Here is an 18960-nt window from a genome sequence, read left to right on the forward strand (position 1 = left end):
GGGGAGAGAGAGGCGGGGAGAGGGAGGGGGGGGGGAGGGGGGGGAGAGAGAGAGAGAGAGGGAGAGGGAGAGAGAGGGAGAGAGAGAGAGAGAGGGGGGGAGAGGGAGGGGGGAGAGGGAGGGGAGAGAGGAGACGATGACGTCAGACACCTTTGCGCACCCTTGCGCTCTCACTACGCTCTCGAACAGAGAGACCAGCTTCACACCCAGTGCCAGAACAAGGAAGTGAAAGTATACACATGGAGGGTGTGTCTTTCCTTGCAAATATATCTTTGATTTAACGTAGCCCTCGCCGGGGTAATAATGGGGGACGCTGCGAAGGCTAAACGACGGGAGCAGTTAAAGCGCTGGTCCGGTTCCAGCACGGACAGAGAGCCGGCGGTGCCCCGGCGGAGGTGGCGGGGCGGTGTCGAGGCTGCGGGCGAGACGGAGGCCGTAAACAACGAGCTAAAGGACCCTTCTCGGGATGGGGAAGTTCCCGGGCCGACCACCAGTCACCTACTCAAACGGAGGTGCTGTGGCTAGCTTGATCATCATTTGCATGTTTATTGTTTCAGTAATCTAACGTTCACTTTGCTGTAATGATGAGCTAGCTAGCACTAGCCACGTTAGCATGCTAGCCTAGCTGCCCCGGATGCTGGAGGTAGGAATGTTGTGCGTGGGATGGCCAACAAGTTGCTTGCAAAGATACACTTCATTCTTTATATCTAATAAGACATGTAAAGACACTGAAACAGTGCTTGCAACACTATGATAGCTTGATTCACACCCACATGTAGCAAATGGTTGTCAGCCATGTCCACAACAATACATAGATAGCTAAGGTATAGAGAGAGAGAGACAGATCTGCTTTATTGATCCCCTGGTGTAAATTGTTAACACGTCCAGCACCAAAGTGTATCTAGCTAGCTAGTCATTCATGACATGCGGTTTTTCCCCTTCATCTATTCCATAGGAGGCGAGTGAGGTTTGACCGAGCTGCAGAGTTCTTGGCCGCTTGCGCCAGCGGAGACACGGACGAAGCCAAGGAGATGCTGAGAGAGGCGAGAGAGATGCTGAGAGAGGCGAGAGAGACGCACGGAGAGGACGGAGGGCTTGATCAGGGAGAGATTGTCAACTGTGCCAATGCCGACGGTATCACCGCTCTTCACCAGGTGAGGACTAAGTGTTTTTGTCCTAGTGTGGGTAGCTACTGATCTTATACTGGGCGACCGCAATCACTAATCCTGTTTTTCATTCCAGGCGTGTATAGACGGGAGTATGGAGTTGGTGTCCTTTCTCTTGGACCAGGGGGCCAATGTGAACCAGGTTGATAGTGAGGGCTGGACTCCTCTACATGTGGCTGCCACCTGTGGAAACCTGGATATCACTGAGTATGTACACACCGAAAGATCGAAGTCATAAGTTTGGCGAAGGTTGTGAAACTGTCCCATCCGTTCTGATCCACAGCAGAAAGAGTAGTTTTAGCAAGTGGGCGCGGTTGTGACTGTCTCGCTGTGGGTGCCAAGCTCATTTCTGCGTTCAACAATTCTGTCATTGTGGCCATGTCCACAACAAGTCATCATGTAAACACAGACTGGTATACAGGCGGCTGATTGTGTGGTACTGGCCACTCCTACAAGCCCACCAACTAGGTTCCTCTTTTGGTTGACCTTTCTCCAGCTGTGGATGGTGTGCAATTATTTCCTGGTGGTCTTGATGCAATATCACAAACTGAAAAAATACCACAGCCTTATTTAAAGCTTTGTCTGAAATAAAGCTGTTCACTCGAAAAAGCACTAGGTTTTGTCTGTGGACAAACAACAACAACAACGTCCGTCTCTCCCCGTCTCAGTTTCCTCCTGCGACGGGCCGCGTCTCTGTGCGCCGTGAACTGCGACGGGGACGTCCCCCTGGACATTGCCGAGGACGAGGCCACCGAATCGCTGCTCCTGGAGTACACGCGCAGGCAAGGTGAGGAGGGGGAGGAGAGAGGAGGAGAGGGGAGTACACGCGCAGGCAAGGTGAGGAGGGAGAGGGGAGGGGAGAGGGGGGCCAAGACGATGGCGACACTTCTGAGGAACACACAGAGAGAGAGAGAGAGAGAGAGGGAGGGAGGGAGGGAGAGAGAGAGAGAGAGAGAGGGAGGGAGAGAGAGAGAGGGAGGGAGGGAAAGGCATTGCACCATTTTGAATGTGACACTTGGCCTGCTAAACTGGCAAGAGGGAGTTTCCTCTTTCGTTCTATTTTTATTTTCACAAGCGGGGGGTAGAAGGTTTCACAGCCTTGCCACTTCCTGTGTTGACTTACAAGAGTACACAGAGTGCTGCTGATCGCGGACATATGACTGTACAAAAGCATGACAAAGGAAAATACAGCAACACCTAAAAAAAAGAGAAAAGGGTCTCCTAGGTGGACATTTTGCTGTGTTAAGCGTGTGTGTGTGTGTGTGCGTGTGCGTGCGCGTGCGTGTGCGTGTGTGTGTGTGTGTGTGTGTGAAGGGGTGGACGTGGAGGCGGCCAAACGGCTGGAGGAGGAGCAGATCATGAGGGACGCCCGGGCGTGGCTGACGGAGGGACCGCCCTCGGACCTGCGGCACCCCAGGACCGGGGCCACGCCCCTGCACGTGGCGGCAGCCAAGGGCTACCTGGAGGCCATTAAGTGAGTGGCCGACCGACAGCGTGCGAATCCCCCCATACTACAGGTGCATCTCAGAAGACTAGAATATTGTGTATAAGTTTGTTATTTTCCGTGATTTAATTTGAAAAGTGAAACTTTCATGTATTATAGATTCATTACACTTGAAGTGAAATATTTCAAGGCTGATTGCCTCCATGCCACTCCAACTGCTCCACGCTGATGCAGGGATTTGTGCAAAAGGAGCCCCCATCAAGTATTGAGTGTATAAATGAACATACTGTACAATCATAAAGATTAAAACAAAAAGGCTTGAAATATTTCACTTTGTGTAATGGATCTAGAATACATGAAAGTTTAGCTTTTTGAATTAAATTATGGAAAATAATGAACTTTCCACAATATTCTAATTTTCTGGGATGCACCTGTACACAGCATATGCAATAAGATGTTTTTGTGTAAAGGTCAAAGGTCACGTTACAGCATACTGTGACTGTCTGGAACATGCTGTATGGACGGCCAGTGTACACAACGCGGCTGCTTCTTTCCCACAATTCATTGTGCCCACATGCTGATATTAACTAAAGGTAATGTCGGGCTCACACTACAGGGTTTTTTGGGCAGATTTATCCCCGTTTCAGCCCTCCCGACAATCGGAGGAGAAATCTGGTCTGGAACGTTGGTCGGTACCGATGTTGGGCCCGGATGATCTTGTAATGTGAGGGGTTTACAGATCCAATCTTATACCTCCTGATCAGCTCGCAGACCCATCGGGGCCCCTAGAATATCAAACGTTTGATATTTAGATCACTACTTTACAAGTGAGACGGCTAGACCAGTGCTCGTTGCTCCCTCGGGCACGATAATATCCCGTAGTGTGTGATGAGCCGTTAATTTTAAAACCTTGTGGTGTGAGCATGTTTGAGATTCCAGAGAAGAACATCTGTTAAGTGTGCATGATGCAACCCGATTTCGAAACAGGTTAGGCTTTTAAAAATCCTGTAGTGTGAGCCCAGCATAACTGGCAGTAGCAATCTGGCCAATAGGATTGTACATTTCTGAAGCCTGTAAATGCTAGCGTTTCTATCGGTGCAACAATCATTGGGTAGTAAAATGACAGTGTATGAACTCCTGTTAAGGTAAGGACACTAGTAATACAAGTTAAAACATGGCCGACGTATCTTAGCACCATGACGGAAACACTTCCTTTCACTCTTCCTCTCTCTCTTTTCATAAAGTAAGATTAACTTTAATAATCTAATAATCCCCAGACGGGGGGTTAGACAAGGAAGTACAACATTGGTTAGAGTAAAGAATATACATAAGAGTACAAGAAGCGTATACATACAATATGCATAAAATGTAGAATACACACACACACACACACACAGAGGAGCGGCCTTAAAGGGGAAGCTGGCCCCAGGCTCATTAGCAAAGGATTTGGCGTGCGTTTCAACCGAGAAGCGCAGCCTCCACACGGCCGTGCTTCCCGCCCCCCCCCCCCTCTTTAAGCCCTAACTCCCGCCCTAACTCCCCCCCCCCCCCCCCTCCGGCGTTGTGCGTCCCAGGCTGCTGTGCCAGTGCGGCCTGGACGTGTCGGCCATGGACTGCGACGGCTGGACGCCGCTCCACGCCGCCGCCCACTGGGGTCAGGGGGACGCCTGCCGGATCCTGGCCGAGCAGCTCTGCAACATGGAGGCCCGCAGCAACGGGGTGAGACACGCGGGCACACCTGTTTTCATCACCCGTTAGTAACGGGATACAGTTTTGTTTACCTTGCGTTATGTTGTTGTTTTTATTTGTAATGCGCTCCATCATCACATTTTTACATCAGCATGGGGGGGGGGGGGCAGCAATAACAACAGTCAGACAGTCAGTTAAACAAACACAGCTAGAGGGGGATCTAGGACATGTAAACCACTCATACACACAACAACAACAACAAACCAGCTCAAGAATTACTTGCAGCACACAAGTGGGTTTTAAGTTTGGCCCTAAAAGTCTTGAATCTACCATATGTACATAGCAGGATGCTTGTGTGCTGAGGCCGTTGAATGTCGCACCAAGTTTGGAAATGTACTCTGAGCTGGAACTCAACAGAATGCTAGCCTAGACATGGTCATATTCTTTAGAGAGTGTCTTGTACTGTTTTCTTTTCTCTGTTTTTATTCTCACTCCACAACGCCAGGCAGGTCACTACTTTGACAACGTCGAGCGTGTTTTCGGTCAGGACTTTCGGTAGAGGCCCGTTTGGGCTTTCGTTGCGTTTCCTGCTCGTTCAAGCGTTTTGTCGCTGTGTGAAAATAACCCTTCCAGGGTCAGACGCCGTTCGACGTGGCTGACGAGAGCGTGGAGTCGCTGCTGCAGGACCTGCTACAGAAACAAGCCAGCGTGAGACTCACTTTTATACCCCCTTGTTGTGCACGTGTGTGTGTGTGTTTTGTTTAAATGATCCGTTCTCTCAATCCTGTAGGCGAATCATGCTCCTAACTCAAATAAGGGGTGTGATTTCTCAGACACATTTTCTCATTTTTGAGAAACGGTGACCATGTTAATCTCGTATGCTGACTGCACTGTGGCGTCTTCGTCCGTGTCCCCTCCGCAGTGGCGTAACGAACAGTCCATCATGGACAGACAGAACCCTCCGGGCTCCACCGCCGCCAACGCCCTGAGCAAACGACGGAGGTCAGTGTGCAGACCGCTCTCTCTCTCCGCGTCTCCCCAAACCTATTCTCTACGACCTCTCTGTATCTCTATGTATCTCTATCTTCTCTTAACTTCTCTAAACTAAACTAAAAACATTTCCCCCCCCCTAATCAGTCGGTATTGTAGTGTTCACAGACGATAGCAGTCCCCGCGTCCTAGACCTTTGTCCTGATTTAGAGAACCATACGGAAAATGCCAAGACAACAGTGCAACATTGTTATCAGAAAAAAACGACAACAGCTAATCTTGGCCGCTCTTCTCGGTCCGTGTCGTGTTCCAGGACATCAGTGTGCAGGATGAGCAGCAGGGACAAGATGAACGTCCAGGACCAGTCCAAAGAGAGGGGCGTGTCCGGCGGCCTCGAGCTCAGCGAGGAGAGAGAGAGCAGCCCAGGTAAACCTCCACCCGCCACACAAACTCCAAAATATCATAATAATAATAATGCATTTTATTTATATTGCACTTTTCAGGGCACTCAAAGACGCTTTAGATTGAGAAAAACGGTGCTAAAACATTTTACAATAAAATAAGGCTTAATAAATAAAAAATAAAATAATTAATAAAATAGCTCTTTGCTCAGCTGAGGGCTTACGAAATTTCATTTAAACTCAATTCAGATAACTTCATTTAGGCTGGTATGCCGACGTTCGTTTGTGTACCCACAATGCAATGGAACTTAACAGAGTCTTGTCTTTTCTCCAGAGAGTTCCGCCGTATCCAGTCCCGACAGCGAGAGCGTCAACGCGTCAACGCTGAGCCCTGCCGACCAGGTAGCGCGCCAGGCCGCTCTGTCTCACACACACTCTCGTTATCGAAACGCGAGGCGGCGGACGGCGCATTCTAACCCCCCCTCCCCGGCGCTTTACCGTTGCTTTTCTCAGACTCCGGAGGAGCGAGAGGTGGAGGAGGAGAAGGAGAAGGAGCAGGACCTAGCCAGCCGAACCGCCCGGGTCCAGCCCACCCCACAGCGCAGGGAGGCCACGGCGGAAAGCCCCAACAACCCCAACGCGGAAAAGCGCAAGTAAGACGCCCAACCGCGTCGTCCGTCCTCAAAGGCTTCTTCTGAAATGACCATATTGACGGTAGCTAACAGGTGAAAGTAGCATCAACAGTTATGGGAGCATAAATGTGTTTAAATTAATGGATATACTCCGCTCCATTGGGACAGTGTGGATGTTCCACTGTGTTATATTGGAACAACGTGAATGTCGTCTGTACCGTGGATGTGTGATGAGTTCTCATTGGCTTGTACCATGGATGTGTGATGAGTTCTCATTGGCTTGTACCATGGATGTGTGATGATGCGTTCTCATTGGCTTGTACCATGGATGTGTGATGAGTTCTCATTGGCTTGTACCATGGATGTGATGATGAGTTCTCATTGGCTTGTACCATGGATGTGATGATGAGTTCTCATTGGCTTGTACCATGGATGTGATGATGAGTTCTCATTGGCTTGTACCATGGATATGATGATGAGTTCTCATTGGCTTGTACCATGGATGTGTGATGAGTTCTCATTGGCTTGTACCATGGATGTGATGATGAGTTCTCATTGGCTTGTACCATGGATATGATGATGAGTTCTCATTGGCTTGTACCATGGATGTGATGATGAGTTCTCATTGGCTTGTACCATGGATGTGATGATGAGTTCTCATTGGCTTGTACCATGGATATGATGATGAGTTCTCATTGGCTTGTACCATGGATGTGTGATGAGTTCTCATTGGCTTGTAACATGGATGTGTGATGATGAGTTCTCATTGGCTTGTACCATGGATGTGTGATGATGAGTTCTCATTGGTTTGTACCATGGATGTGATGAGTTCTCATTGGCTTGTACCATGGATGTGTGATGAGTTCTCATTGGCTTGTACCATGGATGTGATGATGAGTTCTCATTGGCTTGTACCATGGATGTGATGATGAGTTCTCATTGGCTTGTACCATGGATATGATGATGAGTTCTCATTGGCTTGTACCATGGATGTGTGATGAGTTCTCATTGGCTTGTACCATGGCTGTGTGATGAGTTCTCATTGGCTTGTACCATGGATGTGATGATGAGTTCTCATTGGTTTCTACCATGGATGTGTGATGATGAGTTCTCATTGGCTTGTACCATGGATGTGTGATGAGTTCTCATTGGCTTGTACCATGGCTGTGTGATGAGTTCTCATTGGTTTGTACCATGGATGTGATGATGAGTTCTCATTGGCTTGTACCATGGATGTGTGATGATGAGTTCTCATTGGCTTGTACCATGGATGTGTGATGATGAGTTCTCATTGGCTTGTACCATGGCTGTGTGATGAGTTCTCATTGGCTTGTACCATGGATGTGTGATGATGAGTTCTCATTGGCTTGTACCATGGATATGATGATGAGTTCTCATTGGTTTCTACCATGGATGTGTGATGATGAGTTCTCATTGGCTTGTACCATGGCTGTGTGATGAGTTCTCATTGGCTTGTACCATGGATGTGTGATGAGTTCTCATTGGCTTGTACCATGGATGTGATGATGAGTTCTCATTGGCTTGTACCGTGGATGTGTGATGATGAGTTCTCATTGGCTTGTACCATGGATGTGTGATGAGTTCTCATTGGCTTGTAACATGGATGTGTGATGAGTTCTCATTGGCTTGTACCATGGATGTGTGATGAGTTCTCATTGGCTTGTACCGTGGATGTGTGATGAGTTCTCATTGGCTTGTACCATGGATGTGTGATGAGTTCTCATTGGCTTGTACCATGGATGTGTGATGCGTTCTCATTGGTTTGTACCATGGATGTGATGATGCGTTCTCATTGGCTTGTACCATGGATGTGATGATGAGTTCTCATTGGCTTGTACCATGGATGTGTGATGCGTTCTCATTGGTTTGTACCATGGATGTGATGATGCGTTCTCATTGGCTTGTACCATGGATGTGATGATGAGTTCTCATTGGTTTGTACCATGGATGTGATGATGAGTTCTCATTGGCTTGTACCATGGATGTGATGATGCGTTCTCATTGGTTTGTACCATGGATGTGATGATGAGTTCTCATTGGCTTGTACCATGGATGTGATGATGCGTTCTCATTGGTTTGTACCATGGATGTGATGATGCGTTCTCATTGGTTTGTACCGTGGATGTGATGATGCGTTCTCATTGGTTTGTACCATGGATGTGATGATGCGTTCTCATTGGTTTGTACCATGGATGTGATGATGCGTTCTCATTGGTTTGTACCATGGATGTGATGATGAGTTCTCATTGGCTTGTACCATGGATGTGATGATGAGTTCTCATTGGTTTGTACCATGGATGTGATGATGATGAGTTCTCATTGGTCTTTAATCAGGTTTCAGGCCCCGGTCAGAGACGAGGAGTCCGAGTCTCAGAGGAAAGCTCGTTCGCGTCTCATGCGCCAGTCGCGGCGCTCCACCCAGGTAACCGCCACCGTCCAGCGCCACCTCTTAACGCGTCACACACACACACACACACACGTCACGTCGTGGGTGTTTTCCACTCACTCCCATTCGCCGGCGTTTCACCGACGGTAACGTTAAGCTGACGTTCGCCATGCTCCCGCAGGGCGTGACGCTCACAGACCTCAAGGAGGCGGAGAAGACGGTGGCCAAACCTGCCGACCCGCCGCGCGCCGTCCACCCCGTGAGCCCCATCGTCACCCTGACGCCCGCCGAGAGAGGTGAGTCAGAACACGCCCGGCCCAACAAGGCGGACGAGCCGCAAGACGCTAATCAAAGCAACCTGGGCGTCCATAACACCTCAGCAGGGCCACAGGCTGACTGGCTACACGCCACGCCACGCCGCTTCGATGCAGTAATCCGCGCAAAACGAATACGAGAGTATTGAGTGCATAAATGAAGGTACTTTTCAGAAGGGGATCTAAAGTAATATAAGTGCGCTGTGCTCAGCCATGCTGCTCCACCCAGAGTGCTGCTGGGACAGGAACAAGCAGCTAAATTCAAAACTATATAGAAAAGACTTTGTATAGAAAAGTATAGAAAATACTTTGTTTAATGGTTAAAAACCGCAAACAACTATGTTTTTTAACCATTGAACCACTGAATTCTTTTCTATACTCCCGGTGTGTGCTGGATCACTTAAGTTTTGAATGTATACTTTTCGGAAGGTTGACATTTCTGTGTTATAGATCAATTTTTTGATTGGTCTCATGTAATACTGGATTTTGGATTTTCATGAGCTGTACGCCGTAATCATCAAGATTAAAACAAAAAAAGGCTTGAAATATTTCACTTGAGTAATGAATCTAGAATATACGAAAGTTTCACTTTTTAAATTAAATTACGGAAAATAATATACTTTTCCACAATATTCAAATTTTTTGAGATGCATCTGTATATATATTTTTTTTTTGTGTATATAATTGGTGCCACATTATTGATACATTTTTTGATTAATCACTCGTCATTATAACATACCTAAGGCTATATATATCAGACATCCAGTTTGGTCGGCAGTGTCAAGAGATTGGCCGCTGTTTGTGTCGTATAGAAGCAGTCAGTAGCACCGACTGGAGAAGTGGGTGGGTTACAATCAAATGTTCCGCTAACTTCAGTTTTTTCCGTACGAGTGGCGGTTTAGAAGTGATCGTGCCTCTGTGTCCATGGCGACGCTACCGTCTGTAAGTGAACCGGCGCTACTGCGTTCTACCGTGTGTCCCTGCGTTTCAGACACTGACCCGGTGAAACCAGCCGAGTCGGAGGGTGAGACTCAGCCGGGAGAGACACGCCTGGGAGTGAGGGAGAGACGGCGGGGGAGGAAGGAGAGACGCTCCACTGGGATCGGCCAGCTGTCCGGGGAGGTGAGAGCAAACCTGGCGTTTACTACGGGCCTCGAATCACACACACACACACACACACACACCCCCGCTGACCTGATGGGTGGTACGGTCGGTAACTGGTACGTGTAACGGGGCAGAACTGCAATCTGAGTCCCCGGGCCCCTCGGGCTATTTCAGCTTTTTAGGTGAAATGTCTCCTGTGTTTTGATTAGCTGTGCTACAATTACTGTGCTACAATTACAATGTCTGTGTCTTTAGATCAAGGTGGCTCCCATGTCCAACAATCACGTGACATTTACCAAACCGTTGGTAATCGTGCATTATCTTAATTTATTTGACAATAGAAAAATTAAAAAGCACAGTGATCTATATCAACAGCTTAAAAAGACATTGCCAAGGACAACACAATAAAGTCCAGGACTTATTTCCATTGTGGGCCTTGATGTGATGACAGGTAGCGGAGGAGCACGTGACTAGACAGCATCCAACAACAATCAAACATCATCCAAACTAAACATCCTTCTACAATATCCCAGTACAACAAGAGTATAAACAAGCTAGAACAACATTAGGAGAATTACAGGCTGGCATTTCTACGATTATGCAATTTTTCCGCAGAGTGAAGATCTGGATGAGGCCTACCCGGGAGACGCTTACAGTAACAGGACTCCCAGGTAGGTGGCGCCCCCTAGGGTTCATAAAGAGGATATGTCATTGCTTAGGTTGACATGGCTATGGTGGTTGAGAAACCCACAAGACTTGACGTTGACTGAAGGCTTTTCTATACCTTTACAGCGAGTCGCAATTGGGATTTTCATCACCTGACTACAAAACGGTAAGAGATTGTTTGTCTCCTTGCGATACAAAGGCACACATTACTAAAAAATGTCTAAAAATGCGCTCTCTGTGTTCACCGAATTGAATAGGCTCTTTGCACAAGCTCCACTACTTCCTGAAATTCTACAGGCATCCTTATTTCCTGTCCTTTACTATTGGATGGAAGTGATTAATCAGGTGGGGATCAGGATCACACCTGATTAATCACTTCCATCCAATGGTATAGGACAGGAAATAAATATGCCTGTAGAAGTAGTGGAGCTTGTGCAAAGAGCCTAATCGGGCGGCGCAGAGCGAGAGCGCCCGGTACCCAGGAAGCCAAAGCCGTGTGAACTGAGCGTGTTTGTCCGGCGGTGTGAACTGAGCGTGTTTGTCCGGCGGTGTGAACTGAGCGTGTTTGTCCGGCGGTGTGAACTGAGCGTGTTTGTCCGGCGGTGCTTCCCTCTCCCCCTCAGCTGTACACGGAGGTGCTGCAGGAGAACAGGCTTCTGAGGGACAAGCTGCAGGAGACGGAGCTGCTGCTCAGCCAGAGCAAGGTGGAGCTGGAGAGACTCCGGCAGGTCAGCGGTCCGGGCGCACCAGGCCCATCCTGGCCTTTTAATGTTGCACTGAAATGGAAAAAGCTTTCTGTCCCATTTTGGTTCACATAATTGGTTATAGTGTTCACCTATTCAACGATGTATGCCAATTTTTTTTTACAAAATTCTACTTTTGTTGTAATCTTATATCAAAGTATAGAATTTCTTACTTCCTGGAAAACGGTAGGTCACGTGCAATGACGACAACAGGTACCTTAGATTTTAGGCCAATAATCTCACGACATCCACCCGTCAATCAACGCTATCCTTCTATTGAATCTGTCTAAAGCTCTTAAAAACCGTCCACTTGTCAATGTGTCAATCAAATTCCTCTAAACATTATGTCCCACCCCCATAGCTTGTTTGCGTCGGAAATACGTCAAACTACAGAAGTAAGATGATCTCAAACGTCCGTTTCAGTGCGAGTCCAGCGTAAACGGACATTTGAGATTATCTGACTTCCGTAGTTTGACGTTTTTCTCCGACTTAAAATGGGTTATAGGGGCGGGACATAATGTTTAGAGGAATTTGACTGGAACGTCAACAAGTTGGCGGGTTATAACAACTTTAGACAAATTCGATAGACAGATAGCGTTGATTGACGGGTGGATGTGAGATTATTGGTTGACCTTGCTCTTGCACTGCTGACGTAAGCACTTGGGAGATTTTGTTTTACAGGAAGAAAAAAATCATAGGATTTGATATGATTATAACAAAACTGTAAAAAAAAAAAAAAAAGTGACAATATTCTGAACATTAATAGGATTTATTAGGATCAATTGGAGTTTCCCTATATTACTAGAAATCGCTGTTTCTCAGCTTTCAGGAAGTGTTGGACTGTAGATTTTATTATTTTTTTATTATTATTTATTTTTTTTCCCGGCGAGATGGTTGTATATGTAGATCTTGATATTTAGAGTTTTAGACCCATTTGATAGGTGCCTAAAATGAACGGTCGGGGTTAAGTTCCGCGAGCTAAACTCCCCGTTGTTTTCACTTGTCATTGTCCTTCCAGAGCCAGGAGAGCAACACCGACAGACCGGCCCTGCTAGAACTGGAACGCTTCGTAAGTCCCAACACCGTATGTCCGCCGCGCGTTTCTCAAGTGTGCTCGGCGAAACGAGCAGGAAGGCGAAATACGCCGTCACCTGCGGTTGGTGTCATTGTCACCTGCGGTTGGTGTCATTGTCGATCTCTACCCCTCTTTTCCCGCAGGAGAAAAGGGCACTCCAGAGGAAAGCGGTGGAGATGGAGGACGAGTTGAAGGTATCTGAGGCCAGTCAAACATGGCGGCATCTGCTTAGCAGATATTCATTCTAATAATGTCTAGGTGACATATAGCACAGTGAGAGTACGAGGTATGAGTATTGGGTCCCTGTTTTCTAGACCGCTGAGGTCTTTATGTGGAACTAAGCGAAGACGGTCGTCTTACCCGATGTTTGTGCCGCTCCCCGTCCAGGTTTTGGTGGACCTCAGAGCAGACAACCAGCGGCTGAAAGACGAGAACGCCGCCCTCATCAGAGTCATCAGCAAACTCTCCAAATGAACGCCTCAGCCGCCAAACCTTCTGAACGGACAAAAGTATTCTGTGTCCAATCTCACAAGGCCCGGGAACAAACCTCACATTAACAGCTTACTACACTGATTAAAAAAAGAATAATAATAAAAACACGGAACAATAAAAAAAAAGTACGTTAGTTGATAGATATTGGATTAGAAACTGGAAAGAAACGCGAGCAGGGTCATTAGTCTATCGTTTGGCTTCTCTTCTTAGTCTGTATACTGTATACCGAGCTGAACTGCACCTCCTATTGGTTCACAGGGTACTGTAGGGTGTTCCTGTTCATTTTTTTTGTTTTGTTTTAGTTTTTTTACTGGAATATTTTTTAAATATGTGCTTCGCTTCCGCTTTAACTTGTTTTTAGAATACATGTTTTAATGTTTTTTTTAGTTTTTTTTTTTTAAGCCATGCAAAGTGCAAGCTCAAGATAACGTGATTATACTTGAGTACATACCACTAGACAACCAGTGTCGTGCAGGGCTCATATGACGTTCCGGCTCTGTGGAGAGATCCCAGGAGACCTTCTTAGTATTTAGACTTTGAAAAAGAACGTTTTGTTTTTTGTTTTGTTTTTTAAATCTCATAAATGTGCCAAAAAACAAAAACGGAACCCCTGCGTCTGGTTAGTATTGCATGTTCTTTGAGGCAGAGGTGAAGAGGTTGGTGTGTCTCTCTCAGGGTGAGTGTGGGTTAATACTCTCTCTACTTGAGCTGACTACTGTAAAGTTGGACCAAACTGTATTTTAATGCATGTCTTTCCCTCTGCTGTGAATGTATATTTAAGTGTATATTTATGTACAGGGTCCAGTGGTGTGGTAGTGCTCTCTATTGTACAAGGACACAGATGGTGGGTGCTCATTCTGTGACTGGCACCTGTTTGTTCCTGGGCAAGATGGGTCAAGTCTTTTTGAATGTTTACTGCAATTTTTTTTAAGTAAATGCATGCCAAATTGTATTTTGATAATGTGCCTTTCTATATATATTTGTAATTAATATTTCTATTTTGCTTTGGCAAAAGTACACAAAGTCCCAAAAATAAAATACAGTATGGTAACTACTGATCAGAGTGGATTGGTTTTTAAAAGATATGTCTGAAAATAAAGCCTTGATTTCACAAAATGGAGACGCGGGTTCAGGGCTCATATTTATCAAGCATCTGAGAGTAGGAGTGCTGATCTAGGATCTGTTGTCCGTTTTGAATGAAGTCATATGGAGAGGTGGGGCTCTGATCCTAGATCAGCACTCATACTCAGACGCTTGGTACATACAGGTCCAGATCTGCTGAAAGTGTAGCTAACATGGAGGAACCCTAATCTCAGCACTCTGGGGCAAAGCCCCCTGTGCGTTCAAACTTCATCCTCTGAGGCTTTGTTTTATTTTTAATTTTTTTAAGTCACATTTTAGTTTTCCTGTACAGTTTCAAAGGAAAAGTCTTGAGGGGCCACCTATCTCATCCAGGCTCCTTCAGCTGTCAAGAGAAAAATCAAAACAAATCAGACATACCTTACGTATGTCTTAGAAATCAAGAGTTTAACATGTTTTTGAATGATTTTTCAAGATGCCCATCCACATCCATTGTATGACCAAAACGGTGGTAGAGCAATTATCAACTTTCTCAAAAATGCAAGCTTTGTCAACGTTTTGATCTGAACCATTGTATATGGTCATAAGTAACCTTAAAACAGGCTAAACATGCATTTTCCATTTACTACTCCTTTAAGAAACAAATGCCTGAAGGATTTGTAAAGGGGAAGTTCTTAAGCAAAATGGGTATTGGGTTATAAATACTGAACTATATGTCAAAACAGTCAAGAATTGGGTGTATACAAATATTAAGTAGGCTTCATTTGCTACTAATTTTACACAAGAATAGATTTAACAGAAGTTTATCCACTAAATCTTCCAAAAGGTTAAAGCCAGCATATGTTAAAATATAGAAATACTACTTATATTGATCAATTCATTATATATGAAAATTAAAAAGCCTTTTTTCAACAGTCAGCACATTTTTTTGCAACAGCCTCGCAATAGTAAAATGCTTAGCAGCAAATGTGAAGAATTGAGGCATAAAAACATCAAGGATAAGTTTCATTTTCAATTCAGAGCGACAGCCAGCATTTCCCCAGTATGACGTGGTTGCTAGAGTGTATATAAGCCACACAACACTTCAGCCACACATCACTTCAGCCACTTGCACCACTTGAAAGACCTTTTTGGGGTGAGTGAAATGTTTTACTTGCTACACTTCATGTTTCTAAAATGTACAGAATAACCATTTAATGCAGAGAAGGTAAACCATACAATACAAGGTAAACCATTATTTCTGTAGTGCTTTTTTAGACAATAGATTTAAGATAGTTTAGGGAAGTTCTGGTGGATACAATATTTAAAACAAACGTCATCAATGCAATGTTTCCTTAAGTCCCTAACCGAGGTGTTCGAGACATCACCAGTATTCAGTTTAAACGGTTAGAAAATAAATAAAACCATACCGGATGTAGAGTAACCGAGTGGAATTTGGTTAAAACTCACTCCTCGGTGTAAATGCCGCCCACCAGTGGATGCTAAAGAGGTGCTGGTGAATCTTGAATGTTTCTGAATCTTGAATTAGAGGTGGTAACGTGTGTTTTGGAGCCCAAGTGTGTGACAAGTGAGGGTGGAAGCCAACAGTGACACCTGCTACGTGTATAAACAGCCTCTTCTCCTCCCTGCAGCTCCCCACTGACTCCAGTTGACCGTACTGTTTGAAGAGGCATTACTATGGTATTGATGATGGCCAAGAGTTATTACAATCTTGTAGCAAGCCGGAGTGGTGGGGGGGGGGGGAGGGTAGTAGAGAACTCAAACCAAGCGCGGATCGAACCAACAACCTCCCGCTCCCAAGCAAAGATTGGTTTGATCCGAGCTTGGGGCGAGTCTCTACCAACCTTCTTTAAGTCTCTATCTACAGCTGTCTCTATTCTCTACTGGCCTATATTTTCTACTGAGTCTTTCTGACTGTCTATTTTCTACTGATTCTATATCTCCCTCTATTCTCTACTAGCCTGGCTTCGCCAGACCCAATTCGCAAAAAAGCAAAGGGTCTGGAAACTCACAGTTGCTTTCCGATTTCCAAAGGGCGTTACCAACGGATGTAGATCAAAAAATCTCTGGACGCAATTGGATAGACCTACAACCAATCAGCAAAAATGCCTCTACGGCGCTCCTCTGTTCCGTCATCTTATGAAACCCGCCCCCATTTGTTATTGGCACAAACAAATTTCTGTTCAAGCGGATTCCGAACGGTTGGATGTCCAGACTGATCTGCGGAGTGAAATCTAATGTGAGCTGGCGACACCAGGCTAATTCTCTCTCTCTCTCCCTATTCTCTACTGAATCTATCTGTCTCTATTACTTCTGGTCGGAAGGGCGCAGACGAGTGGCTGTATGTAGCCAGTACTGATGTACAAAGAACATACAAGCGGCTGTATGTAGCCAGTACTGATGTACAAAGAACATACAACCGGCATGAAATATGGCCACACACCGGCTGAAATGCCATACTGACTGAATGTCATACAAGTGGCTGTATGTAGCCAGTACTGATGTACAAAGAACATACAAGCGGCATGAAATATGGCCACACACCGGCTGAAATGCCACCTATACTGACTGAATGTCACAAGTAACTGGGGGCGACCCTACCACAACTGGGGAAGACCCAACTGCAACTGGCGAAGGCCCTCTCAAAACTGGGGAAGACCCCATCATCAAGTCTGGTCAAGTATTCTCTCCTTCATTTTTGTTGTTTGGAAAAATTAATGCAGAATATCAGTTAAGTAAAGGTTCCACTTACATTTTTTGCATGAAAACATGTAGTCCACTTTTGTCTAACCATGAATCTGTGCCTCCCTAGAATTATCAACTGGCGGACGATGCTTACCAGACTGTAATCAGCAACAGAGACAGACTGGATGAGGTGCAGATCCTATAGTCTATTCAGTATCCACATATCCTCCATGAAACCCAATGACACACAGTATGAAACAATGACAGTTACACCGTCTCACATATCCTTTAGGATGAACAGGTCGCCATTGTTAACAGGATGAAACGGTTCTTATTTGACCGTCCGTTGATAAATATAAGCTATTCATTATTATGTCTGGTTAAAATAATCATAATGCGATCATTTTCTTCCAGCACCTGATTGAGCTTTGTATCAAGTTCCACGCTCAAAACCTACTTGGAGATGAGGAGGAGATGGACTGGGTATGTGTATCAGTGACTACAAGCACAAGCATGCGTGCGCGCGCACACACACACACACACACACAACATTGTGCAAGCCAATATGCTGTTAATATGGAAAAGCAATAATGTAATTGTGGTGACTCTGTCTGTTTGGTTAGGCTGATAACAGCGGGGGGTTGGAACGCTGGCATGGAGACGAGGACTGTGAAGAGATGGACTGGGTATGTTTTGTTTAAGTATAAACAATGTTACTGTCCCCTCCTTTGATCATGATCCAGGTAGGACAATATTGTAGACAACACACAGCCATGAAGATGCTGAATCACACACACACACACACACACACACGCCTAAGGAAGACACATCTCACTTCGGCCTCTGAAATGTGGGTTATTCATATTTTGGTAAATCATCTCATTTTGTGGCGCTCGCTGTTAACTGGGCGTCTCTCCACAGATATTGTCCTGCAGTCCAGCCTTCTGGACCTGGCGAGACAAAGACGAGGACGAGGACGACTGAGCACATCTGTCGCGATTTAGCATCCGTATATATCGTTCACAGCTCAACCACCTTTGACGCGTTGAGCCTACCGCATCACCATAGATGGACAAAAGGGACCTTTGTGACTCTAGAAAGTCAACCCAACTGGTCTCAAGAGGATGGGCCTCCCCTTGAAGTCTGGTTCCTCTCAAGGTTTCTTCCACCAGGGAGTTTTTCCTTGCCACTGTGCTTCTGCTTGCTTCAAGGGGCTCTTAGGTTTGGGTTCTACTAGGCAGCCTGTGATGATGCTTGTGTTTAAAAAAAAAAAAAAAAAAAAAAAAGGGCTTTGCACATGAATTATTTACAGACAAGTGTATTTTTAGTGAATTTATGAGACAAATGCTTTTTATACGTTCTGATGATTTTGTGACATAAAATGTGTTTATGATAATGCGAGTGAGTGTGCGAGTTTCCATCTTGGTCTCATATCAAACCGACAAGAATAATCTGCACAACACCTGCTCATTCTCTCGTCACCAAACAGGTGTAGGTGACACGCTTTCATGATCCGCGATCCCGTTTCACAGAAAATGAAGATTTATTTTGGTCAGTTGAGACAGTAGAGAGAGCATTTTCAACACTGCGCTGTGTTTGGACAGCCCGGAGACTGAGAACAGAACACACACATTTGTTTTCATTACAGGCCAAGTTGAGCAAAATCTTTATTGACCAAGGAGAGCAATCAATCACAAATGATGATCAAATATACAACCCCACCAGCATGCCAGTGTTTTCATAGAAACTGTACAATGTGAAGGAATGTATGGAACAGCATCTAGATCATTCACAACATCGGAAACACATTTTACATCCATTTGCTCTGGTAGAGTACTACAAGCCTGGTGGAGTAGGACTACAAGCCGACATCAAAACTCACAACCCAATTTCAAAACCACGCCTTACTCGGCCTCAATCATGCATTTTCTGGTGAACGACCACACCTCTTTTGTTGACCTTACTTTTTTTCTTGTTTTGACTCATCAACATTACATAGCTCTCTCTGTTTGGAGTGTGGATGGGTGTGGCAGGAGCCTGGCTACAGAGGTGTTTTGTCTGTTGCCCTGCCC

General features: G+C 45.7%; 1 protein-coding gene and 1 long non-coding RNA gene across 2 annotated transcripts; both read left to right on the plus strand.

Annotated features, from left to right (window-relative positions):
* Positions 1-225: 225 nt before the first annotated feature.
* ppp1r12c (protein phosphatase 1, regulatory subunit 12C) lies at positions 226-14146 on the plus strand. The gene is made up of 20 exons (XM_084441516.1): positions 226-512; positions 956-1154; positions 1243-1373; positions 1835-1953; positions 2481-2640; positions 4185-4329; positions 4933-5007; positions 5222-5301; positions 5603-5715; positions 6025-6092; positions 6204-6343; positions 8678-8765; positions 8911-9025; positions 10035-10165; positions 10763-10818; positions 10940-10979; positions 11437-11541; positions 12575-12625; positions 12775-12825; positions 13019-14146. The coding sequence occupies exons 1-20, from the start codon at positions 304-306 to the stop codon at positions 13103-13105; spliced, it is 2163 nt and encodes a 720-aa protein (XP_084297642.1). The 5' UTR covers positions 226-303; the 3' UTR covers positions 13106-14146.
* A 1815-nt stretch (positions 14147-15961) lies between these two features.
* Positions 15962-18136, plus strand: LOC311310900. The gene is made up of 4 exons (XR_014630517.1): positions 15962-17078; positions 17303-17371; positions 17512-17574; positions 17810-18136. It is a non-coding gene; the product is annotated as an uncharacterized lncRNA (long non-coding RNA).
* The last annotated feature ends 824 nt before the right edge of the window (positions 18137-18960 follow it).

Source organism: Borostomias antarcticus (assembly GCF_949987555.1).
Source record: "Borostomias antarcticus genome assembly, chromosome: 7".
Classification (NCBI taxonomy): Eukaryota; Metazoa; Chordata; class Actinopteri; order Stomiiformes; family Stomiidae; genus Borostomias; species Borostomias antarcticus.